The 24,198-nt window shown below is 38.0% G+C and overlaps 1 protein-coding gene across 4 annotated transcripts in view; it reads left to right on the top strand.

Moving 5' to 3' along the window:
- LOC126175977 (epidermal growth factor receptor substrate 15-like 1) overlaps window positions 1–24,198 on the top strand; it is a 211,078-nt gene that overhangs the window by 159,508 nt on the left and 27,372 nt on the right. For 2 of the 4 annotated variants that reach the window (XM_049923082.1, XM_049923080.1), the window contains one exon: window positions 13,394–19,279. The exons of 1 other annotated variant lie outside the window; for it this stretch is intronic. In XM_049923082.1, coding sequence (XP_049779039.1) covers window positions 13,394–13,909 — 516 coding nt within the window. In that variant the 3' untranslated portion in view covers window positions 13,910–19,279. Of the gene's footprint in view, window positions 1–13,362; window positions 19,280–24,198 lie in introns of those variants that run through there. One more of the 4 variants, XM_049923084.1, reaches the window with a different exon arrangement.

Raw genomic sequence — 24,198 nt, 5'->3', positions numbered from 1 at the left:
CTGTAGCAATCCTCCACTGAATTACTTGTAGTCAGGTTTTTACCCACTTGTTTAATTAGCAGTAAATTTACTTCCAGTGTGTGAGCACCCTAATCAGTTTCTTACTTATGTGCCTGTCATTTTCACTGTCAGTGTTATACTTGGGAGATAGAATTGCAGGCTTTGTTCATGTTTCAGTGACCACCCTTTGTGTGTCTTTGAAAGCAGGGATCCTGATTTGATTGCATGAATCGTGATGATAAATTTTAAAAAATATATCAACTTAAAGGTGTATGTGCAGCAATGAGGTGGAAGGCTATTGACACACAATTTTTGTTAGTTGGCAACCACAGTGCCAACAGCTGCACACCAGTTGTATCAGTCTGATCCAGATAAGTTGGGGTTCTATGTGGATTGAGCTTTCTACACCCAGCTACCCCTTGTATCTATGTAAATAGCTCAAACCTCTCTCTGTCTAACCCCTTCAATGACATGGCTGGACCAGTGGTTGATATTAACTCCCAAACAGCCAAGAGAACTTGACAGGATGCTCTTGAAGGCCAATGAACAACTGAAAAAGAAAATGGTGACAGTAACGATATAAATCCCTTGTAAAATGTGTACATTGTGTTGAAAATAGGAGAAAGTACAAATTTAAAAATCTGTCAGTTGATTCTGTAGTGAAGTGCAGAATATAGAAATAGTTACAGCCATACAAGCAGAACAACTGCTTAAATTTCAAAAGATGGTGAATAGCCAGTTGTTGTTGAATAACATGTTGGGAGTTAAAGAACCTGTAGCCCTTTTTGTAATGTTTAGTTCACATGTATTGTGAGATCACATTCTTATAGACTTCCTCTGTAGTATGAGACAGAAGACAATTTCACAGCTCGTGCAAATAAGCTATTTTAATTATTATCTTCAAATGTGGGAAGAACTTTACTTGTTGGGGATAGCTACTGTGTTATTGCCCTCACTAACTACTTGGAAAAATCTTAGATCTGAGTCCAACTATCATCTTATCTCACTAGTTACTTTCAGAGTGGGTTCAGGAGATATTGTTCCAAAATTGATGATGGATGGATGGATGGATGGATGGTGCTATACAACAAACTTCCTTTCTTCACACTTTGGGCCCTGAGCCATAGCGCATGAAGCTCTACCATGAGACCTAGCTGTTTTTAGCATATTTTAATTTACTATAACTCTTAAATGTTTTTTGTTATAGTAATGACGTCACCCTTATTGAAAAGCCTGAACTTTCTAATTTGAGGCTATGTATAATACTTTGTTCTTTTAATTAATATTTGCTTTCATGGAACTTTCAATTATAGCATTGTTTTTAAAAAGAGTAAAAATTGGTCAAGGCTATGCACTTAATTCTCAGAAGGAAAACTACATTATTTTAAACAAGAATTTTAATAATTATTTATACTGCTTGTTTTATATACAGGAACATCCTTTGGCTTTATTTTGAGATGCAATTTTGGTCTTTGTATGATAAATTTTGAAAATGGTAGTTTGCACAATGCCACTTTGCATCCACTACACTGGTAGCTTGTGTCTTGTGCCACACTTTCTCAGTAAGCTTTTTACCTCTCAGAGAACACAGTACACATTTTTTTTCTGTTTCTTGCCTATTTCTGTCTCAAGCTTTTCCAGAAAATGGTTTCCAGTTGATAGTCTGGAGAGTCCCGATGCACCAGGTTGTGGTTTGAGATCTCTGCTGCCTGCAAGACCTGCACAGATAGTTCTCAAACTGTGTTGTTGGGAGGCATTTTCCAGTTACCTTGTACAATATACTTGAATTTATTATCACCATTAGTATTATGTGGAATGACAACTTTCTCCACCACTTCACAGTTCGATGCCCTAAAGCCCAATAAGATAATTGTTGGTTTAATAAGTCGACACCCAACTTGTTTTTATTATAGTCTGGTTGTGACTTCTCTTGCCTCTCTTATCTGTATACATCACAATCTCAGCAGTATGCCTTGTACTTATCATGTGCACATTTCTTTTGTCCTTCCAACAGAATGCCAAGCTATTTCCTTTACGCCTAAAAATTAGTTCACCTCGCTGAAGTTTTGGATCTTTTATAGCAGAAGGTAATCCGTGCCTAGATTTTCTTGTAGTTCCCTCAAGAGCAGTTTTTTGCAGCTTCCAGTTCTTAAGCAAGGACTGGACTGGTGTAGAATCTGTCTGTAAACATAGTGTAAACTTTTCCTGACAGATTCCCAGGCAATGTCTTTACGAGTGTCACTGTGTCAGACATCTCACCTACATAAACAGAAGAATTCCAGACATAACCTGTCTCTGACTCTGACATGTACAGTTTTATACCAAATTTATTTGGCTTCTGTGGCATGTACTGCTTGAAATACACACAACCACAAAATTTGCACATGCCTTCATCAGTTGTATGTTTTGAGAGGGTGTGTATGCTTGCTGGAAATTAGCAGACACCATATCCAGGACGGGTCTCACCTTGTGCAGTGGGTCATAGCCAGCTTCTCCTTTTTTCTTAGCTACTGAATTGTCACTGATGTGAAAGTTTCTCAAAATAGAAAGAAACCTGTCACAGCTCAGGATGTTTGGACAGAAATTACATGACACGACAAGATCCTTGGACCAGTGCTGTCGTATACGGGGTCTCACACTTACACACGCGTGGACTCCAGTTGCCAGAAACTTTATTATTTCTATGAGAGTAACTCCTTTCCACTTTGATAGCGAGCATATAGGGAAAAGGGAATTTCCTTATCCAACCCATGAACCATGGATCTTGCCGTTGGTGGGGAGGCTTGTGTGCCTCAACGACACAGATAGCCGTACCATAGGAGCAACCACAATGCAGGGGTATCTGTTGAGAGGCCACACAAACGTGTGGTTCCTGAAGAGGGGCAGCAGCCTTTTCAGTAGTTGCAGGGGCAACAGTCTTGATGATTGACTGATCTGGCCTTGTAACACTAACCAAAACGGCCTTGCTGTGCTGGTACTGCGAACGGCCGAAAGCAAGGGGAAACTACAGCCGTAATTTTTCCCGAGGGCATGCAGCTTTACTGTATGATTAAATGATGATGGCGTCCTCTTGGGTAAAATATTCCGGAGGTAAAATAGTCCCCCACTCGGATCTCTGGGCGGAGACTACTCAGGAGGACGTCGTAATCAGGAGAGAGAAAACTGGCATTCTACGGATCGGACCGTGGAATGTCAGATCCCTTAATCAGGCAGGTAGGTTAGAAAATTTAAAAAGGGAAATGGATAGGTTAAAGTTAGATATAGTGGGAACTGGTGAAGTTCGGTGGCAGGAGGAACAAGACTTTTGGTCAGGTGAATACAGGGTTATAAATACAAAATCAAATAGGGGTAATGCAGGAGTAGGTTTAGTAATGAATAAAAAAATAGGAGTGTGGGTAAGCTGCTACAAACAGCATAGTGAATGCATTATTGTGGCCAAGATAGACACAAAGCCCACACCTACTACAGTAGTAAAAGTTTATATGCCAACTAGCTCTGCAGATGATGAAGAAATTGATGAAATGTATGATGAGATAAAAGAAATTATTCAGGTAGTGAAGGAAGACGAAAATGTAATAGTCATGGGTGACTGGAATTCGACAGTAGGAAAAGGAAGAGAAGGAAACGCAGTAGGTGAATATGGATTGGGGCTAGGAAATGAAAGAGGAAGCTGCCTGGTAGAATTTTGCACAGAGCATAACTTAATCATAGCTAACACTTGGTTCAAGAATCATGAAAGAAGGTTGTATACATGGAAGAACCCTGGAGATACTTGAAGGTTTCAGATAGATTATATAATGGTAAGACAGAGATTTAGGAACCAGGTTTTAAATTGTAAGACATTTCCAGGGGCAGATGTGGACTCTGACCACAATCTATTGGTTATGAACTGTAGATTAAAACTGAAGAAACTGCAAAAAGGTGGGAATTTAAGGAGATGGAACCTGGATAAACTGAAAGAACCAGAGGTTGTACAGAGTTTCAGGGAGAGCATAACGGAACAATTGACAGGAATGGGGGAAAGAAATACAGTAGAAGAAGAATGGGTAGCTTTGAGGAATGAAATAGTGAAGGCAGCAGAGGATCAAGTAGGTCAAAAGACAAGGGCTAGTAGAAATCCTTGGCTAACAGAAGAGATATTGAATTTAATTGATGAAAGGAGAAAATACAAAAATGCAGTAAGTGAAGCAGGCAAAAAGGAATACAAACGTCTCAAAAATGAGACCGACAGGAAGTGCAAAATGGCTAAGCAGGGATGGCTAGAGGACAAATGTGAGGATGTAGAGGCTTATCTCACGAGGGGTAAGATAGATACTGCCTACAGGAAAATTAGAGAGACCTTTGGAGAAAAGAGAACCACTTGTATGAACATCAAGAGCTCAGATGGAAACCCAGTTCTAAGCAAAAAGGGAAAGCAGGAAGGTGGAAGGAGTATATAGAGAGTCTATACAAGGGCGATGTTCTTGAGGACAATATCATGGAAATGGAAGAGGATGTAGATTAAGATGAAATGGCAGATCTGATACTGCGTGAAGAATTTGACAGAGCACTGAAAGACCTAAGCCAAAAAAGGTCCCGGGAGTAAACAACATTCCATTAGAACTACTGACAGCCTTGGGAGAGCCAGTCCTGACAAAACTCTACCATCTGGTGAGCAAGATGTATGAGACAGGCAAAATTCCCTCAGACTTCAAGAAGAATTAATAATTCCAATCCCAAAGAAAGCAGGTGTTGACAGATGTCAAAATTACCGAACTATCAGTTTAATAAGTCACAGCTGCAAAATACTAACGCTAATTCTTTACAGATGAATGGAAAAACTGGTAGAAGCCGACCTTGGGGAAGATCAGTTTGGATTCCGTAGAAATGTTGGAACACGTGAGGCTATACTGACCCTACGACTTATCTTAGAAGAAAGATTAAGGAAAGGCAAACCTACATTTCTAGCATTTGTAGACTTAGAGAAAGCTTTTGACAATGTTGTCTGGAATACTCTATTTCAAATTCTGAAGGTGGCAGGGGAGCGAAAGGCTATTTACAATTTGTGCAGAGACCAGATGGCAGTTATAAGAGTCGAGGGACATGAAAGGGAAGCAGTGGTTGGGAAGGGAGTGAGGCAGCGTTGTAGCCTCTCCCCGATGCTATTCAATCTGTATATTGAGCAAGCAGTAAAGGAAACAAAAGGTAAGTTCGGAGTAGGTATTAAAATCCATGGAGAAGAAATAAAAACTTTGAGGTTCGCCGATGACATTGTAATTGTCAGAAACAGCAAAAGACTTGGAAGAGCAGTTGAATGGAATGGACAGTGTCTTGAAATGAGGATATAAGATGAACATCAACAAAAGCAAAACAAGGATAATGGAATGTAGTCGAATTAAGTCGGGTGATGCTGAGGGAATTAGATTAGGAAATGAGACACTTAAAGTAGTAAAGGAGTTTTGCTATTTGGGGAGCAAAATAACTGATGATGGTCAAAGTAGAGAGGATATAAAATGTAGACTGGCAGTGGCAAGGAAAGCACTTCTGAAGAAGAGAAACTTGTTAACATCGAGTATTGATTTAAGTGTTAGGAAGTCGTTTCTGAAAGTATTTGTATGGAGTGTGGCCACGTATGGAAGTGAAACGTGGACGATAAATAGTTTGGACAAGAAGAGAATAGAAGCTTTCGAAATGTCGTGCTACAGAAGAATGCTGAAGATTAGATGGGTAGATCACATAACTAATGAGGAAGTATTGAATAGGATTGGGGAGAAGAGAAGTTTGTGGCGTAACTTGACTAGAAGAAGGGATCGGTTGGTAGGACATGTTCTGAGGCATCAAGGGATCACCAATTTAGTACTGGAGGGCAGCATGGAGGGTAAAAATCGTAGAGGGTGACCAAGAGATGAGTACACTAAGCAGATTCAGAAGGATGTAGGCTGCAGTAGGTACTGGGAGATGAAGAAGCTTACACAGGATAGAGTAGCATGGAGAGGTGCATCAAACCAATCTCAGGACTGAAGACCACAACAGCAGTTTCTTTATGCTTTGTTGTGCATACAGATTAGTTTGCTGCTTTATACGATTCACCAGACTGTCTGTAAGTAAACACAAAAACAAGTCTAAAGGTGTGCTGTTCTGGTCTAAACTGGTAAGGTTGCACTTTCCAGAGTGTCCTGAGAATGGATAGATATTTGGTACATGGTCAGTAGTCGTCCAGCGTTCCTCAGAATCGGTACGGCGCAAAGTTCTCGGTCTCACACTCACACTCACCCTCAGTCACCCACGCACTTCAGGTGTGGTATCAGCAGGAACAATGGCAATACATCCTTCTGAAGAACTTGGATGCTCGCTCTCCTTGTCTGAATTTACCATAAAAGTAGTACTTGCAAATAAAATCACTTACTACAGTAGTTACATATTGAAAGCTCTTTCAATTGAAATCTGAATAAAAATATTGCGTATTTTGTTATCTGCATTCCCTACCTGAAGACTCAGAATCTTCTTGAGTATAGTCTGTATAACCATCAGAATCAAGCAAATCATAATCTGTCAAACAACGCTTCACCATGACGACGCAACTGAGCACATGTGTAGCAGAATATTCCCACTAGCAGAGCCTCACAAAAAAAAGTGGTTCTCCCTTGTCCAGCATGCCCGCACCATCTAGCATCAAATACTTCAAATATAGCCTCTGCCTTGCCACCCACACCATTGGGAGCACTATGAACATGAACATGTGAAGGAAGGAAGGGGAAGATAGAGCACATGCGCCCATAAAATTACAGGCGACAGATTTTCGGGCTGGTCAGGCGCACCGGTATTTTTACGGGTGTCTGCTCCTAAGTGTTAACCTTCATCCACTCATTGTTGCCATTGTTGGTGCCAACATTGACCAATATTTATAGAAAAGTGCCCACACATTCAAGGCAACATTCAGTTGGACTCTTATACCAGGTGATTTTTTTCCACCATGTACAAACTCTGGGTATTGATCAATGAGAGGATGCGGACCAAAACAAATCTAAATGAAATTATGTCCGGAAACGCATTGTTTCCATGGCAAAGATAATTTTTTCAATCACACATTGTTAGAGAGACTGGTCTAATATGCTGTGTACCATGCAGCCACAGTATGTTTTGAACATGGTTTCCATGCGTCTCAATGCATGCATGTATGTGGTGTAACATGTTCTGTCTCTCACATTGTTTGGGCAGGCTGCATCCGAATAGTGTCAAAGGCAGCATGAATACACTGCTCCAGTGTCTCCACATCTGGAATGGGCTCTGCATCCACAATACTTTTGAGATGGCCCCATAACCAGAAATCGCATGGGTTGAGATCCGGTGACTGAGTAGGCAATGCAAAAGGATCCCTACGTTCGATCGATCACCCAGGGAAAGACATGACTGAGATGCGTCCAGACGTTAATGGCGAAGTGGGCTGGAGCACCATCATGAAGCAGTCACATAACGCTTCAAATCATCAATAGCAGGGGAGGCAAAGTCAGTCGCAAGAAATGCCGATAGGTCCAGCCCGTTACGCAATGTGGAAGGAAGACTGGTTCCAAAATGCGGTTGCCATTTACCCGGCCCTCACACTCTGGCTGCACCAATGCTGATTATTCGCTGTCATCATACCATGGGGGTTCTGTGTACTATCCCACAGATAACTGTTATGAAAGTTGAAGATACCATTCCACGTAAAGGTGGTCTCATCTGTGAATAGAATGGACGACACAGGTCCCGGTATCATAGTTGCCAGGTGAAGAAACTAGTGACAGAACTGATCACGGTGTAGAAAGTCGGTCGCTAGTATGCCCTGCACTTGCTGTAAGTGATAAGGGTAAGAGAGAATGTTCCGCACTGTCATCTGGCTTACACTGTACTTGTAGGCATCGTAACACTGTCCCTCCTTTCAGTCGTCGTGCAAACATCGAAATGGCAGATATTGAGATAGCCGATTGCGGAATTGAATAGCAGCTACAATAGCTTAGTAGTGGAAAGGCATCAGGACCAGATGAGGTACTTACAAGATTCTATAAAGATTATGTGAAATAACTTGCTCCCCTTCTATCAGTAATTTATTGTAGATCGCTTGAGCAACAAAAGATACCTTAACGATAGGAAAACAGGGCAGGTCATTCCCGTTTTTAAGAAAGGTCGTAAGACAGATCCACACAATTATAGACCTATATAGTTGACGTCAATCTGTTGTAGAATTATGGAACATGTTTTATGCCCAAGAATTATGACATTTGTGGAAAATGAACATCTCCTCTATAAAAATCACCATGGATTTCGCAAACAGAGATCCTGCAAAACTCAGCCCACGTTGTTCCTACGTGAGATCCATAGCACAGTGGACAATGGCAATCAGAGTGATGCTGTGTTCCTTGATTTCAGTAAGGCATTTGACACCATCTCACATTGCCGTTTAGTGAAACAAATAAGAGTTTATGGAGTATCTGAGCAGACTTGCAATTGGATTACAGACTTTCTTGCAGATAGAACTCAACACGTCACTCACAATGGAACAAATCGACAGATGTAAAGGAGTACCACAGGGAAGTGTGATAGGACCATTGCTGTTTACAATATATATAAATGATCTAGTAGAAATCGGATGCTCTTTAAAGCTATTCACAGTTGATGCAGTTGTCTATACCAAAGAAGCAACACCAGAAGATAGTAAGAATTTGTAGAATGACCTGCAGAGAATTTATGAATGACGCAGGCTCTGGCAGTTGACCCTGTACCTAAATAAATGGAACATAAGAAAAGAAATCCACTACTGTACAGCTACACTATTGATGACAAACAGCTGGAGACAATGTCTGCCATAAAATATCTAGGCGTAATTATCCAGAGCAACTAATTGGAATGACCACATAAAACAGATAGTGTGAAAAGTAGATACCAGACTCGAATTCAAAAGAAGAATCTTAAGGAAATGTAACTCGTCTACTTGTTCATCCTTCTGGGAAATCTATCAGGTAGGACAGAGAGAGGAGATAGAAGAGATCCAACAAAGAGCAGCGTGTTCTGTCACAGGATCATTTAACTGGCGAGAGAACATTGGACAAAAAAAAATGGAAATGAAGTCCCATGCTTCTTTACAGAGCATAGGGGAACGATGCAGGAGACCCGCACCGCCTTACTAGGCAAGGTCCTAATGGAGGTGGTTTGCCGTTGCCTTCCTCCGACCGTAATGGGGATGAATGATGATGATGAAGACGACACAACAACACCCAGTCACCTCGAGGCAGGAAAAATCCCTGACCCCGCCGGGAATCGAACCCGGGACCCCGTGCTCGGGAAGCGAGAACGCTACCGCGAGACCACGAGGGGCGGACATTACAGAGGTGCTAAACAGACTTCATTGCCAGATGTTACAAGAGAGGTGTTATGCATCATAGAAAGATTTACTATTGAATATTCGGGACAGCACTTTTCAGGAAGAGTTGGACAACATATTACTTTCTCCCACATACATCTTACATATTGACCACAAGGAGAAAATTTGAGTAATTAGAGTCAGTAAAGAGGCTTACTGACAATTACTCTTCCCACACATTATTCCTGAGTGAAACAGGGTTGGAGGGATCAGATAATGGCACTGAAGGTACCCTCTGCCGCACACCATTAGCTGGCGTGGGAGTAGGATGCAAATGTAGATGTAGGCCAACTGCCTGATACTGACAAGGTTGTCGTCTTCCGCAGTGTTAATCACATTTTCCTCCAAGTCTGATGACCAAACATTTCGGATACACCCTTCATGATTTCCTGCTTTCTGAAATGACCCTGTCGCAGACAAACAGTGAAACACTATTGCAAACATTGAATGCTGTGGTTGTTGTCTGTGGGGATAGGTCTCCTGATACAACCTTGCTGCCTGTTGCCATTTGCCTTTCTGTAAGTAAACACCATGTCAACAAGCTCTCAATTCAAGTACGGAACTGTTGTGTATACATCCACGACAAGGTGAGTCAGCAAGAGATACAATATTACCAATTTTATTGTCGCAGGAGGGGTACACTAGGGCATGATGTATGAGGAAAGTACCACCCTCTAGGAGGAAACCGTGCATACTGTGACTGTGGCTGCCTGGTACAGCATATATTAGACTGCAGTCTCTGTAACGAAGTATGACTGAATAATTGATGTATAGCGTGGAAACCATGCATTTCCGAACATAAGTTCATTAGACTTTTTTTTTTTCGTTCCATATCCTCTAATCGATCAATCCCTAAAGTTTGTGCCTGGTGAAAAAAGTTACCCTGTAGAGCCAGCATAAATATTTCTGATACACAGATTGTGGCCTGTGCAATTGAAGGTTTGGGTGTGAATAATTACATATTGTCATTGCAAAATAAATAAGAAAACATGTAAAAGAAGGTCGTGGATTCTTTTGAAATCAGATAGTTTGAAATAACGTACAAAATCGTAGGCAAACCATGTTTCAAAATATTTCATCAATTGATGTCCTGAACTAAGTCTTTTTGTCCCCTTATAGTGAGGGCAATAATTTGACTTTGTTTTTAGCTGTGGTGCAGTCCATACTGAATTTTTGCTGCCTGTGATGCCATAAATCCTCAGTGGCATTGCGATTTTCGTTTTTCTTCATAGCGGGATTCCACAAATGTGTATCTTGCCAGTAAAGAAGACATTGTGATTTCAAAAATTCAACTTGGAAGTATAAGCAACAAACTCACTCTTGTTTTGAAATGATATAAAAAACAAAACAATGTTGGCACCGACGTGTGGTCGACATATCTATATTGACCCTCACGCCTTTGATGTGAAAGACCATCAAACAACAGTCATACCAATGTTGCAGCCAGTGTCGTTTCCATTGCTCATCGATCCTCATATTTGAATGACACTGTTGCTGTCAATGTTGACCCCCATCTTAGCTTACAGAAGACATTTAGTGAATTAGCAGTGTACAGCCCATTGGAATACAAAGCAAGTTGATAAGTAGGTAATCACTAAAGAAATGAAGGGTTACCGAATTCACTGTACTTTTATCGAATATTCAGCAGTACAAATTTTCCTTTGTGCAAGTTATAGTTCTTGGAACTGTTCATTCTTCTCGATTTCTGATCTTTACTTCTGAAACCTGTTTCCACACTATTTTCTTCAAACAGTTGCTGCTTACAGTATATGGCAAGACTTTATATTCCCATTCTTGTATTTTGATGTCCAACCTGCCATCACATTACCTTATTTGTCAATTCACTAGACGATGATATTTGTCCTCTACTTATCTGAACACACAGTATCTAATTGCCTTCTTCTAAGAGATTTTCATGGAAATGACTCTCACCAGGCTGCAGAAAGCTAGTTAAATAATCATTGATTCAGAGTTTCTGAGTAATGTGCTTCTTCCTGCTATCTCTGGTACTACCATGGGAGTGGATGTGCAATTAGAGCCCAGCTAGAGTAACCAGATCAGAGTAGAGCTGGCCAGTGTATCCATAGTTATCAAGTAATGCACTGCAAGTGGGTATCAGTAAACAAAAGTAAAAATAAAAATGTACTTTCATACTGAGTGTCGTGGTACTCTTTATGTGACTCACTGTGTCACAGTAAAACTCTCATCTTCAAAAATTATTAATAGTCACATGTAAGCAACTCAGTAGCCACTCGGGGGAGATACTCCTATAATTTTGTAGCCTAGTGGAAATACTAATTGGACAGATGAGGAGATGATTATTCAAGAAATTCAACAGTAAGGAAACCCATCCAAGGTTATTGTCAGATATATAAGAGTAGTTCGTTACCCATTATAGATTCTACTCTGAAGTTTTTGTTCAACATGGGGTCCCGGGTTAAATTCCTGACGGGGTCAGGGATTTTCACCTGCCTCGAGATGACTGGGTGTTTGTGTTGTCCTCATCATTTCATCATCATTAATGGAAGTGGCAGAGTGGACTGAGCAAAGGTTGGGAATTTGTACGGATGCTGATAACCGCGCAGTTGAGTGCCCCACAAACCAAACATCATCATTATCATCGGTTTTGTTCAAATGAAATGTTACAAGAACTTTTGACAAAGACTGATGTGATAAAAGATGTTTGAAACTCATGTTTTTTTACCTGAAGATGATCTGAAACTGGTTGTAAAATAAAAACAGTTCACCTAGCAGATATCTGTGTGTTTGTGTGTATGTATGAGTTTTGTTAAGTGTTAAAAGTTGCAGATATCTACAGTAAGAAGCATTCATGGAGCTTGTAATGGTGAAAGTAATGCATGGAATCAAGGATACCCCATTGTCTACATTTTTTTCATATCCTTCTCTCCAGTTCTTATTGCTTCTTTCCTTTTTAATTTAATACCAACTTTAAGTTATTTTTTGAAAGACAAGTACAATAAAATGTGTTGCTGCACTGCATGTTCGATTTACAGTAACTTGTTACATCATAAAGAAATAATGTGGGTGAATCCAGATTTACCATGTGGCTCACCTTTCATTAAACTGTTTCTGTTGCCTCATGAATATTCGTAAAATTAGTATAATCGCACACAGTAGTGTCTGCCTCTGTTTAAGTGTGGACTTAAGCAGATGATGATACAGACGGGTTGTGTCGGCCCTCTTCTGCATCTTGAATTACAAATGAAACTGAAGAGTCAGTAGATGTAAGCATTCAAGAGAGCTGCCAATTGAATGCAAAAACATACAAAAGCAAACAACTTGGTGAATTGTGTAGCTAAATGGATTAATTTTGATTGCAGACAGAGAAGATTTATTATGGTGGCATATGCCATGCATTTAAAAGGAGAAAGTGTGGACTTCAAAGTAGATTACTAGGCTTTCCTATTCAACAATTGGATGAGATGCTATATTTATTTGTTAAATTTTATGTTTAGGGGCACTCATGTGGTGTATATAGTAGTAAATGTAAAAGACAAAAATTTTTTTAAAAATTAAAGAAGAGTTGGTATCTCTACTGAAAATTTTGAACAAAGGATAAAATTCGGGAAAACTGGAATTGATGCTTATTTGTAGTTGCTGTATTCTAAAATAATTTATTTTTGTACATTTTTTTATTATTTTGAATATATTTCTCTAATTTGAAGTGGCCTTGTAGCTTTAGTGTGGTTCATCTAGCTCTGCCTCCAATTTCCTGCTTGACAATTTAAATGCTTTTTTCCTTTTTTTTTACAATTAGCAAAAGTTTTATTTTGAATTTATATTCTAGGTACTCCGTGCTTAGTTTGGTACCAGCACATGCATGTCTTCCTTCTGCCTGCTGCCCAGCTGTGGGTAAACCATGAACGTTATGATTTGTTGAAGTTTCCATTCAATTTCAGAATTTCGTGTCAGCTGTCCTGAGTAGCCTGGAATTTCCACAGTTGTCTTTTTCATATGTTTTTCAGCCTTAAAAACCTTCTGCTCCTCCCTCTTCAGTTTCTTGGTGCAGCAGAAGGTACACCAGTTCATTCCGTTAAGGGTGTGGGGAAGGTGTCAAAGAAGGAGTCCAGTACAACCAAAGATTCTACATCATCATCATCGTCACAGAACCGTTATGCTGCTTTGGAATTCACGGAAGATCCGTTCAGGAATTACAGATATGAAGATCCCTTCAATATTTCAGACCCATTTGAAGACAGTACACCAAATGGAATGCCTTCAGTATCAGAGAAAAAGCTCGATCCTTTTGGACTAGAAGCAGATGCATTATTTGTGAAAGATGCAGGTAGCACATTGAGTACTGTGAATGGCAGTAACTGTGCAGTAGATAATATTCATGGGCCAAAGCTTGCAAGTGTTCCTCCTGAGGACCAGCAGTTGGCTTGGGCAGCTGCAGAAAGTCTGAAGTTGGAGAATGAACGCCGAAAAAGAATAGAGCAAGAGCAAGCTGATTTGGAATATGCTCTTGCACTTAGTCGAGGAGACAAAGCAAAACCAAAAAAAGTGCTGTGAGATGATGTGAAAATTTTTATCAGGTGTTAGAACATTAAATCTGTTGGTAGTGTTGGATGTAGAATAAGAGAATTGTACAATACATTTGCATGGTTACATATGATTCCTTATGCTTGTGTTGATTTCTGTGCTTTTGGATATATCTTATTACAAATAATATGTGTAATTGACTGGCATACTATTTCTCGACGAGTGCATGTGTGTATTGTGCCTTCTTCCTGATCATGTAATTTATTGTCAATTTACTGTATGTATGGTATTATGGAAACATGGACAGTACTATTAAAGTGATAATATTGAAACAGTTACTTGCAAGTGTGATTAGTTGCAATTAAATGCTCTTTAAGTTTTGTTATAATGAAAGGATGTGCACTATATTTTTTTATTTGAAGTTGCATACCATAACATATTGTTTAATGAAGCACTGTCTAAATACTGTGTATTGTTGTAAGACTTTAGCTGTGTATATATAAATAATGTGAAGTGCCATTGAGGGAAACACTTTGTTGTTTTGTTAGACTGTCGTTATCATATACCTTTTTCTACTCTCAATGTTGTATTGGGTGCTTCATTTATGAGCATTAGGTACTTGGTTACGTGAGATGTGCAGTATTTAAAAAGTTCTGGTGTTATTTGAGATGCACTTAATGAATAGGTCTTCTTTAAAAAGAAAAAGTAGTAAAGTGTTAATCCTGTATATATTGAAACTGTACACTTAATTCAAGTCATGTATATAAATATTATAACAGGTTGAGTCTGTATTAGATTGTGCATACCTATATTATGACTTAGTCTGTGAGTGGTGTTGAGCTGACTGAGGTGATTTTTTTATCCCAATAGCAAGAATGATGAAACCATGAGGAGGTGCATGAATATTGTTTTCTCTCTGTGATACGTTTTTCATTAAAATTAGTTGCTTTCTTAAAATTCAAAGTTATGTTAAAGAATTTGAAAGTAAAATGTAACATAAATTGTTGGTTGTGTGTTAATGAAAACACAACTACATTTGGATGTAGTAACATATATGTTTGTAAAGAATGAATGGTAGCTGCAGCAAAAAAAGTATTATTTAGCTGCGGTGTAATATGTGATATTATGCATAGATTGTAAGACACATGAAACATATTTCATTGTTACTGCAAAGCAACCAGGTAGAAAGTTGATTTGTTATTTGTTTTTAGTTTGAGAATTGAGAAGTAGGTTGGATTTGAGTGTGAAATGCTGTACATGTCATTTTGTGTACAATGCAAGCCTACTTCCTTGTTAATTATGTTGTTCAAGCTTGTAAAATATTGTGGGCAACAGTAAAATGCCTCACCTAAATACAGCTACGAGGAGCCTCCATATAACTAAACTTGTTACTGAATTGTAAAATATACTTGTAAGTACAAATACTGCTTATTTAAGTTACTTTACTAAAGTACAGAATTTAATTATTAAAATAATTATTTGCTTTACCTTGAATTCACAAACGTTAGTTAATACTACATGGTGCATTCTCTCTCTCTCTCTCTCTCTCTCTCTCTCTCTCTCTCTGTCTGTCTGTCAAAAACACACACACACACACACACACATACTGGTAAGTGTTCTTAAAAAAGCATAGATAAAATTGTTAGTATATCTACAAATTTTGAAAACAATTCATGCATTGTATTTGACCTGCTTCCCCTCCCTGCCTGCTGAATGGCACTGTAGATTAGTCTTGAGAAAGATACCACAACAGACAAATAGTTATTCTGTCATTGGTAATTCACAGATGTTAACTACACACAAAATAAATACTAGTTTAAACAGCGACTTGCATGTCATTGCTGCAGTGCTTGTCTTACAGCAGTGCTGTTTAATTATAAACACAGTTTTCTTCAAAAAAAAAATTGTCATTTGCGGAGATATTTTTCTAGCATAAATGTTTTTGCTGAACTGCGGAAGTGTGTAATTCACCATCTTCTTCTTTTCACCCATCGTTTACACAAGGCTAAATACATATGAAATGTGTTGCATTTTGACATCCAGCCTTGAATGCAGATGTCTGCTTGACAGTTGTTAACCCTTTGTGTCTTCCTTTCCTTCCTTCCTTCCTTCTTTCCTTCCATGTCTTTTATTTCATTCAGGTGATTAACTAAATCTTTTATAGTGAGGTGTTCTCAAGAGAAAGAACATGATAAGTTAAATCCAATCACTAGTACACAAAATTCTCTTTCCCTCCCCCTACTGCTCCCCCCTCTCCGCCCTCAGAATACACATGTGGATGAATCACTCTTGCAAATTATAAGATTACATTTAAATTTATGGTAAGAATAATTGTTGTAATGTCCATTGGTTACCAGAATACCACAAAGTACTTCCAAATTGTTTGACATCTTTATACTGAACAACTACCTGTTTCTGTTATTGGTACTAGTACTCACTCAGTGGATTGTTCTTGTTTCTTACCTGATTTATTCAGTCGTCATATTTCTATATACTGTTTGATAAACAGCCCTGCGGCATGCTACATATGAAAGTGCCAGTTCTATATGTACTTAAGACTCTGTGACTTTACTGCATTGTGTATGAAGTTTGTTCATGTGAGAGAATTTCTGGTGAAATGGAAAGGGTACTACTATTTAATGTCTTCCAGGAGCCATTTTTTTCCTCTTTTAATATACAAACAAAAGTGTGTAATCGCAGTACTACTGAGGTAATAATGCTATACTCACATTTCCACTGTATCAGAAGCACGGTGAAAATGTGCAATGAACATCATTTCCATCCTGTTGAGGTATGTGTTGGGATTGGTACAGATTTATATAAAATTTTATTTTCTGCTAAAATGGTGTTTAATTCAGCTTTGCTTTTATTAGTATGTGCTAAAAGATTTCATCCCCTGCACATTAAAAATTTCATTTAGTTGGAGATGAGATCTTTGCTTTGTTTAAATATAACATTTGCACAAAGGAAAGGAGTAAGATAAAATATTACAATAGTAGCCCTTTTTTAACCTTTAGCCATGGTTTGTGCTGCACTATTGTAGTTTTTCTACATATTCAAATTATCTAGAATTTACAAGGAGATGAGTGTATTTTTTGTGTTTTGGGACTACAGTTTTCTGATTCAACAACTGCATGTTTTATTTTTAAAACTGAACACAGGCAGTGTCAATTTAGTTTGTCACTCACTGATGCCAGGGAGCATAAATGTCCCAATAAGTAAATTAGTTGGTTCTTGTTTGGTAACCTTAACTAATCCTGCTGTAATCTCACTTTGGTGATGCAATGCTCTGTTTTTATAAACCTCATCTGAGTAAGATGAATGTAAAATTTGCAGTGTGCTTGGTTTTTCTGAGACTTAAATGACATGGTGACCATTATTTATATTTCTGAATGAGGTGGCCCGCACTAATGGACACTCAAATTTGTGCATTCATGTCTGTCTCATTAAGTTGTCTCCGATGCCATCACTTACATTAACTGGAATGCTTTCAGTCAAAAGCAACAAATGCTTCTTTCATGTGTTTTTAGTATGTGCTGTTTCCATGAGGTTACCAGTTCTTTAATTTTTGTGGTTTCAGGAGAAGCAACTGAAGTTTATAAGTATGTTGATCCCTTGCCAAATATTGTTGCAATATAATGAATAACAAAATTTATTTACCACAGTATTCATGGAAAGTAAAAGTGAGGTTTGTTCTTGGGTCTGTAGTAATATGGTGTGATCACTGTGCCTCGAACTTCTGTGTGTGTGTGTGTGTGTGTGTGTGTGTGTGTGTGTGTGTGTGTGTGTGTGTGTGTGTGTGTGTGAATGGAGTGGGGGGGGGGGGGGGGGGAGTGTACTGGTTTCTTGTGAGAATGAAGTTTCTTAAATTTTGTGGAATTTGTTGAGAAAGTTAAGTGTTGGAAGGTTGGGGAGAAGTAACAGTGGTACTTGAAATTGCAAGTTTTTTGTTTATAGAAGAGACAAGGTGTTTGATCATACTCTCTATTTAAAAAGTCTGGAAGTTGGCTCTACTTGTATAATCAGTACAGTATAATGAGTAAAGTAATTCATATCCAGTGGAATGCAGTGTTTCTTGTAAGTCTTATGTTGTATGTTTCTCTTTTCCGATTAAAAAGTCTCTGCCATGTATTACGTGAAATCCAGATTTTTAAAAAAAAGTTTTATATTCAGTATGTTTCCAGACTACAGCAGTCTGTAAAGTAAATTCATTTGTTGTGTGGAAGGTATCACATGTAGGCATTATTAATGTTCTGAGTAGGTCACAGAGGATTCTTGCAGCCATTAGCAAGTAGGTTCAACCACATTTGGTGTAAATAATGCACATAATTAAATCTTCACATACTATGTATAGTATAGTAATGGTGATGTAATATTACTTCAGAATTTTAGTAAATTATGCTAATTTCCAAAAACCTCAACCACTGGTTACCATAAAAAGCGCAATATTTCAGTTAAGTTTATGAATCTGATGCAAAGTATGTAACATAACAAAACATATTGTTTGAAATACGTTGTTAAATCTTGAATATAAAATTCTCTGCAGCTACATAGTGAAAAGATCAGAGAACTCTCATGAAAATCATTGTTTCTTATGCACTTTGTACTATTTTCATTTCTACTTTTGGACATAAAGACTTGGTGTTACCTTTCCAAAGTGTGTGATGCTAAGAATACAAATGAAAAAAGTTTTGATACTCCGCCCAAAATTTCATGAATATTTAAATTTTTGAATTACATATGACACAGCAGATACAACTTGAGACATAGAATTTACTCTCGTGACAGTATAGTACACTTATTAACTTGTTTCACTCATTCTTGTCTTTGGTGTACGAAATGATGATTGTGCAGTGACAACAAGTGAAGTGTGTTTTTCGGGTCAGTAAAGTAACAATTGTAAAACAAATCATATAATTAACATTAAGTAATTTGGTGATGATGTCATGTATACTGAAGTAGTATCACTATAAAGTGGAGACACTTCAAAGAAATAAAGTGTGAAAAGCCTAAACTGGGTTTTGCAATAATTAGGAAGTAGGTTTATATTCCATTTTGAACAACACTGTACCCATGCATTATCTATCCATATACGTGTATATATAAATTTGGAGTTCCTACAGTGTTGCTTGCCCAGTAAAATGTAGTCAGAATGTAAATACCTGTAAATTATTCATTATAATCCAAATATACCTGGTTGATCTAGTGCCTAACTGCAACTGCTTATACCATATAATGTTTTATTAAGTATGTGACCTCAAAAAATAGCCATCTGCGACAATGAAAAAGTTAAATTCCACTTTTTTTAAATAATCCGTTTCTTACACTGTGGAAATTAATATTCTGTATGTCTTACTCAGTTTTTCTACTATAATATTTTAACCTCCCCCCCCCCCTCTCTCTCTCTCTCTCTCTCTCTCTCTCTCTCTCTCTCTCTCTCTCTCCCTCCCTCCCTCCCCCCCCCTCCCCACCCCTCTATCCCCCCTCCCCTCTATCCCCCCACCCCTCTATCCCCCCTCATGCATGTATTGTGGGAGATGATTCATGGAGCAGGGACTCAGTTTTGTTCTTTAATTAATAACAGTATATAGACACCCATAAATAATATTCTCCTGAAGGTGTTCTCAAAATGTAGAAAGACTGTGACATCCCGTCAACATTAATTGTATTTTTTCTTTACTTTTTTCAAAAATACGTTTTATACTCTCATATAAATGTTACGTACTAGTGTGCACTTTAACTTTGCTAATTTAAGAGGACTTTGGGGGCAGGGGGGGGGGGGGGCAGGCGCAAGTAGAGAGAAGGAAATGTGTCGTCCCTCTCTTCCAGAGAAGGCACCATATCTTCACTTTGTTTTTCAAACTGGACATCAAGGAAAAACAAGAGTTAACAACATGTATTGTCCTAGATTATTACCATTGAAATGAAACGGCATCAGTAATTGCTGCTACATTGTTACAGAATACAGTATTGTTTGACACATAACAATGGTAGGAACTGGACACAAAATGCTTCCACCCTGAAGTCTTCAAAATTCTACTGATTTAGAGCTAAGGAATCCAGGCAAACAGATAAAGTGCACACTTTGTAATTAGTAAACTGAAGATTAGAGCACCCAATTGCTTGCATCCTTTAGTTGACATTAATACTGAGAGGGAAGACATAGCTGTCTCTTTCCTGGAAATCTAATTGTTTCATTTTGTAATATAAGAAAGTAATTGGTATTCGTGTGGGAATAAAACAGTGAATCTTTGCTTCCATTGTTGCATTGTATTAATAACCTCGTGCAAACAATACTCAAATGACCAATATAGTACTTGTTAATAAGTGCAATCACTCTCGTATTTTCTCTGGGCTAATACCAGATTGTATATCACTAAAACTACATATTCAAAACAAATGCTTAAGTAAATGTGTATGTTTAGAGAACTGTTGTTAAATAGTATTAAGATATTCTGTATTATCTATTTTTATGTCGTGATGTTTGTTACTGATGAAGAAGACCATCGAAAATAGTTAGTCTTCATACAATGTGATCCACTAAGTGTATTGTATGTATTGTATTGCTGTTGAGAGGTGTACGTGTTCTGATCATAAATTTGTATGTTCTCTGTGTAACAAATGTGCAAACAGATGTGTAAAAAACTGTCTTTTTATGTCAACATTGCACAGGAATGAAAGCTGTAAATATCATTTTCATTGCATAAATGGTGTCAGTTTTAATACTAAAATATTCTGAATTCCCTTCTTTTGTTTTTAGCATTTCAGCAAAGGTTGGCAATTGAAATTTCTAAGTTCACTCTTTCATATGGGTTTGAATTCAAGTAAATATATTTTTACAGGAAGAGGATATGTTTCTTGCTCTTTCTTCCGCAAAAAAAATTGCATAAGCAGCTTTTTGAAGCATTAGAGAGTTTGACTACTGGTTACACCCCCCCTCTCTCTGCCCCCCCCCCCCCTCTCTCTCTCTCTCTCTCTCTCTCTCTCTCTCTCTCTCTCTCTCTCTCTCTCTCTCTCTCTTACATTTTAATATCTCAAGGAAATGGCTTCTTTATTGAAATGCTGTGCATTCTTTTGTCATACTGAGTGCTTTGATAAAAGGCTTCTAAGTATTTGAAAGAAAACAATGTTAATATCATAGCTATTGTTGCCACACTGCAGCTTTACTAAGAAAGTGCACCACAACATTATAGCTCTACATAATAGTGTGTTTCTGAAATGTCAAATTCAGTGTCACTTCAGCTTCCAACAAAATAATTAATTGCATAATCTATATAAAATTAATAACTAAGATTAAATTTTGAGAGTGTGTGGTGGTTGCGAACTACCAAAGTCTCTCTCTAGGTAGCAGTAAACACTACCATTTGTTGAATAACCTTTCAAAATTGAATAATTTAATATAAACAAATGACCCTTATATATCTTTTCAATTATTTTTCTAGATGATTTTATTATATTCCAAAAAATTAAATGATTCCATAAATTAATTAAGCCAGTATTTAAAATTACATTATTCAGTTAGTGTCAAAATGGCCATATATTCTAACTTCTTGTGCCAAAAACTTCTTATAGATTGGTTCTAGTAACTTTCTCCAGTGTAATGATTGCCAGTATCAATACACAATCTAGTGGAGTAGAGGTGAACTAATTGTTCAATTTAAAGCTGATTTGGTGATTGACCAGGAAGAGTTAGTATAATTATGTGCTGCAGTTTACAACACTGTTTGAAATCATCACAGAGAAGGCTGAATATTGATTTAGCCTGGCAAATCAATTAACAAAAGAATGAGATGGTACAAACTTGCTAGTTCATACTGCTTTGGTGACCATGTACAAAAGGATTAGTTCAAATCAATAAACTGAAAAGCTGTTTGACAGTAAAGGACATAAACTGCAAGCTATGTTGACAAAGGAAAGATTGAAGACAAGGTACATAGACGAGGAAGGGTGGTATACCAGAGGTGTACAGCAGGGTTTCCAAAAGAATGTGATGCTTTTTTTGGCCAGAATGTCACCTGTGATGCAACATGGGTCCACCTAGAAATGAATAAATATATCATTTAAATGTATTTTTGTACATTGTGCTTTCACCTGTAATTTAGGATTTGTGGTGATAGATCCTGGAAATTCAGTTGTGTAATTACAGATGGGTTGCTGGCAACAATTTGAACTGCAACATCAATTATGCGATTTTGAAAGATATACATGCATAATGCTGAGAAAAATTCTCAAACTGGTGTGAAATTTGGGAGGTTTTGAATTGCACATTCTGTGCACCATGTTAATGCAGTGCTTGGAGAGTTATTCAGAATGTCTGTGCCTTCACACAGAAGTGTGATTAATCCATCTCTTGCTCAGTGGTGGTATCACTCATAGTATTTCCTGCACCTGAATGGTTAATGTAGGGGACTCCCTGTACTATTAATTGCCAGCAGAATCTGGTCCGAGTTAAATATAGCTGCAGAGTACATATAATTGCATTTGAAACCTCTAGTACCAAAGCAAATTACCATACTCTGGGAAAAAGAGAGACTAACAAGACTGTAAGTTTGTATGTAGATGTGATAGTCAATTGTGATAAGCTGAAAGTAATGAATGCAAGAGGGTAAATCAAATATAAATGGAATTTTTGTTCCTGAAGATCTATGGTTGGTAGGAATGGGTCTGTGCTTCTAGTATGCTTGGGAGGAGCAATCTACACTCCCAACCAATTCATCAGTACCACTCATGATGTCTGAGCAACAGGTAAGACCCCTCCATTTTGCAACAATTAGTTATAAAATTTCTTGCTCGTGAAGGAGTTAGAGCCATGTAAATTTTTTGGTGATTACCTGCACACTTCTGGAACCAAACATTGTCAAAAACTTGGGTGTTTGTGTGCCGTAAATAGTTCAAGAAAGGATGAAAAGAGTGGAAAATCAGAAATACAGTCACCGTCCTCGGACCAATGTTATGAATGAAAACATTCATGGAGTTTGAGGCACTCATGAGGACGATCATCTGTTAAGCGTATCTGAAATTGCAGAAAAGGTCCGCATAAATTATGGGAACTATCAAGTGCTCGTCACAAACAACCCAAAGTTCCATAAAGAGTGTACCAGACAGGCCCCTTGCCCAGTGACCAAAGATGAGAAGTCAAGATGTTTTTGAGGTCTGTCAGGAGCTCACAGCAAGTTTTGCAAAAGGAGGTGATGCATTGTTTGTATCAGATCATCACCTGCAATGAAACGTGGATCCATCACTACACTGCCGAGTCAGAACAAGCCCAGTATGGAGAGGCAGAGGGAACAGGAGACATTCCCAGTGAAAGCCAAGGCTGAACTGTCAGATGACAAAATTAACTGCCATCGTACAAAGGCTGCTTACTTGAGGGCTAAGGATTTTTTGATCGGGTGGAATATATAAAGACAGGTGCACTAATCTTTTGTGATATTGGTAATTATGGATTAATTTATGAAACTCCAGAAATCAGAATCAGCATTCAACTTTATGTATTGAATCCAACAATAATTTGGTTTATCTAAATAATAACACTTTAGGAAAATGATAAAGTATAATGTTGTGTTGTTGTTGTTGTTGTGGTCTTGCAACCTACATCCTTCTGAAGCTGCTTAGTGAGTTCATCTCTTTATCTCCCTCTACAATTTTTACCCCTCACGCTTCCCTCCAGTACCAAATTGGTGATCCCTTGATGCATCAGAATGTGTCCTACCAACCAATCGCTTCTTATAGTCAAGCTGTGTCACAAATTTCTCTTCTCCCCAATTGTATTCAGTACCTCCTCATTAGTTTCACGATCTAACCGTTAATCGACAGCATTCTTCCGTAGCACCACATTTCGAAAGCTTCTATTCTCTTCTTGTCTAAACCATTTATCGTCCATGTTTCACTTCCATATATGGCTACACTCCATACAAAAACTTTCAGAAAAAGACTTCCTGACACTTAAATCTACGCTCTGTGTTAACAAATTTCTCTTCTTCAGAAATGCTTTCCTTGCCATTGCCAGTCTACATTTTATATCCTCTCTACTTTGACCATCATTTATTTTGCTGCCTAAATAGGAAAACTCATCTACTACTTTAAATGTCTCATATCCTAACCTTATTCCCTCAGTATCACCTGATTTAATTTGACTACATCCCATTATCCTTATTTTGCTTTTGTTGATGTTCGTCTTATATACTCCTTTGAAGACACTGTCCATTCCATTCAACTGCTCTTACAGGTCCTTTGCTGTCTCTGACAGGATTACAATGTCATCAGCAAACCTCAAAGTTTTTATTCCTCTCCATGGATTTTAATTCCTACTCCAATTT

This window comes from Schistocerca cancellata, chromosome 3 (genome assembly GCF_023864275.1).
Source record: "Schistocerca cancellata isolate TAMUIC-IGC-003103 chromosome 3, iqSchCanc2.1, whole genome shotgun sequence".
Classification (NCBI taxonomy): domain Eukaryota; kingdom Metazoa; phylum Arthropoda; class Insecta; order Orthoptera; family Acrididae; genus Schistocerca; species Schistocerca cancellata.
This window is presented reverse-complemented; position numbering and strand designations above follow the sequence as displayed.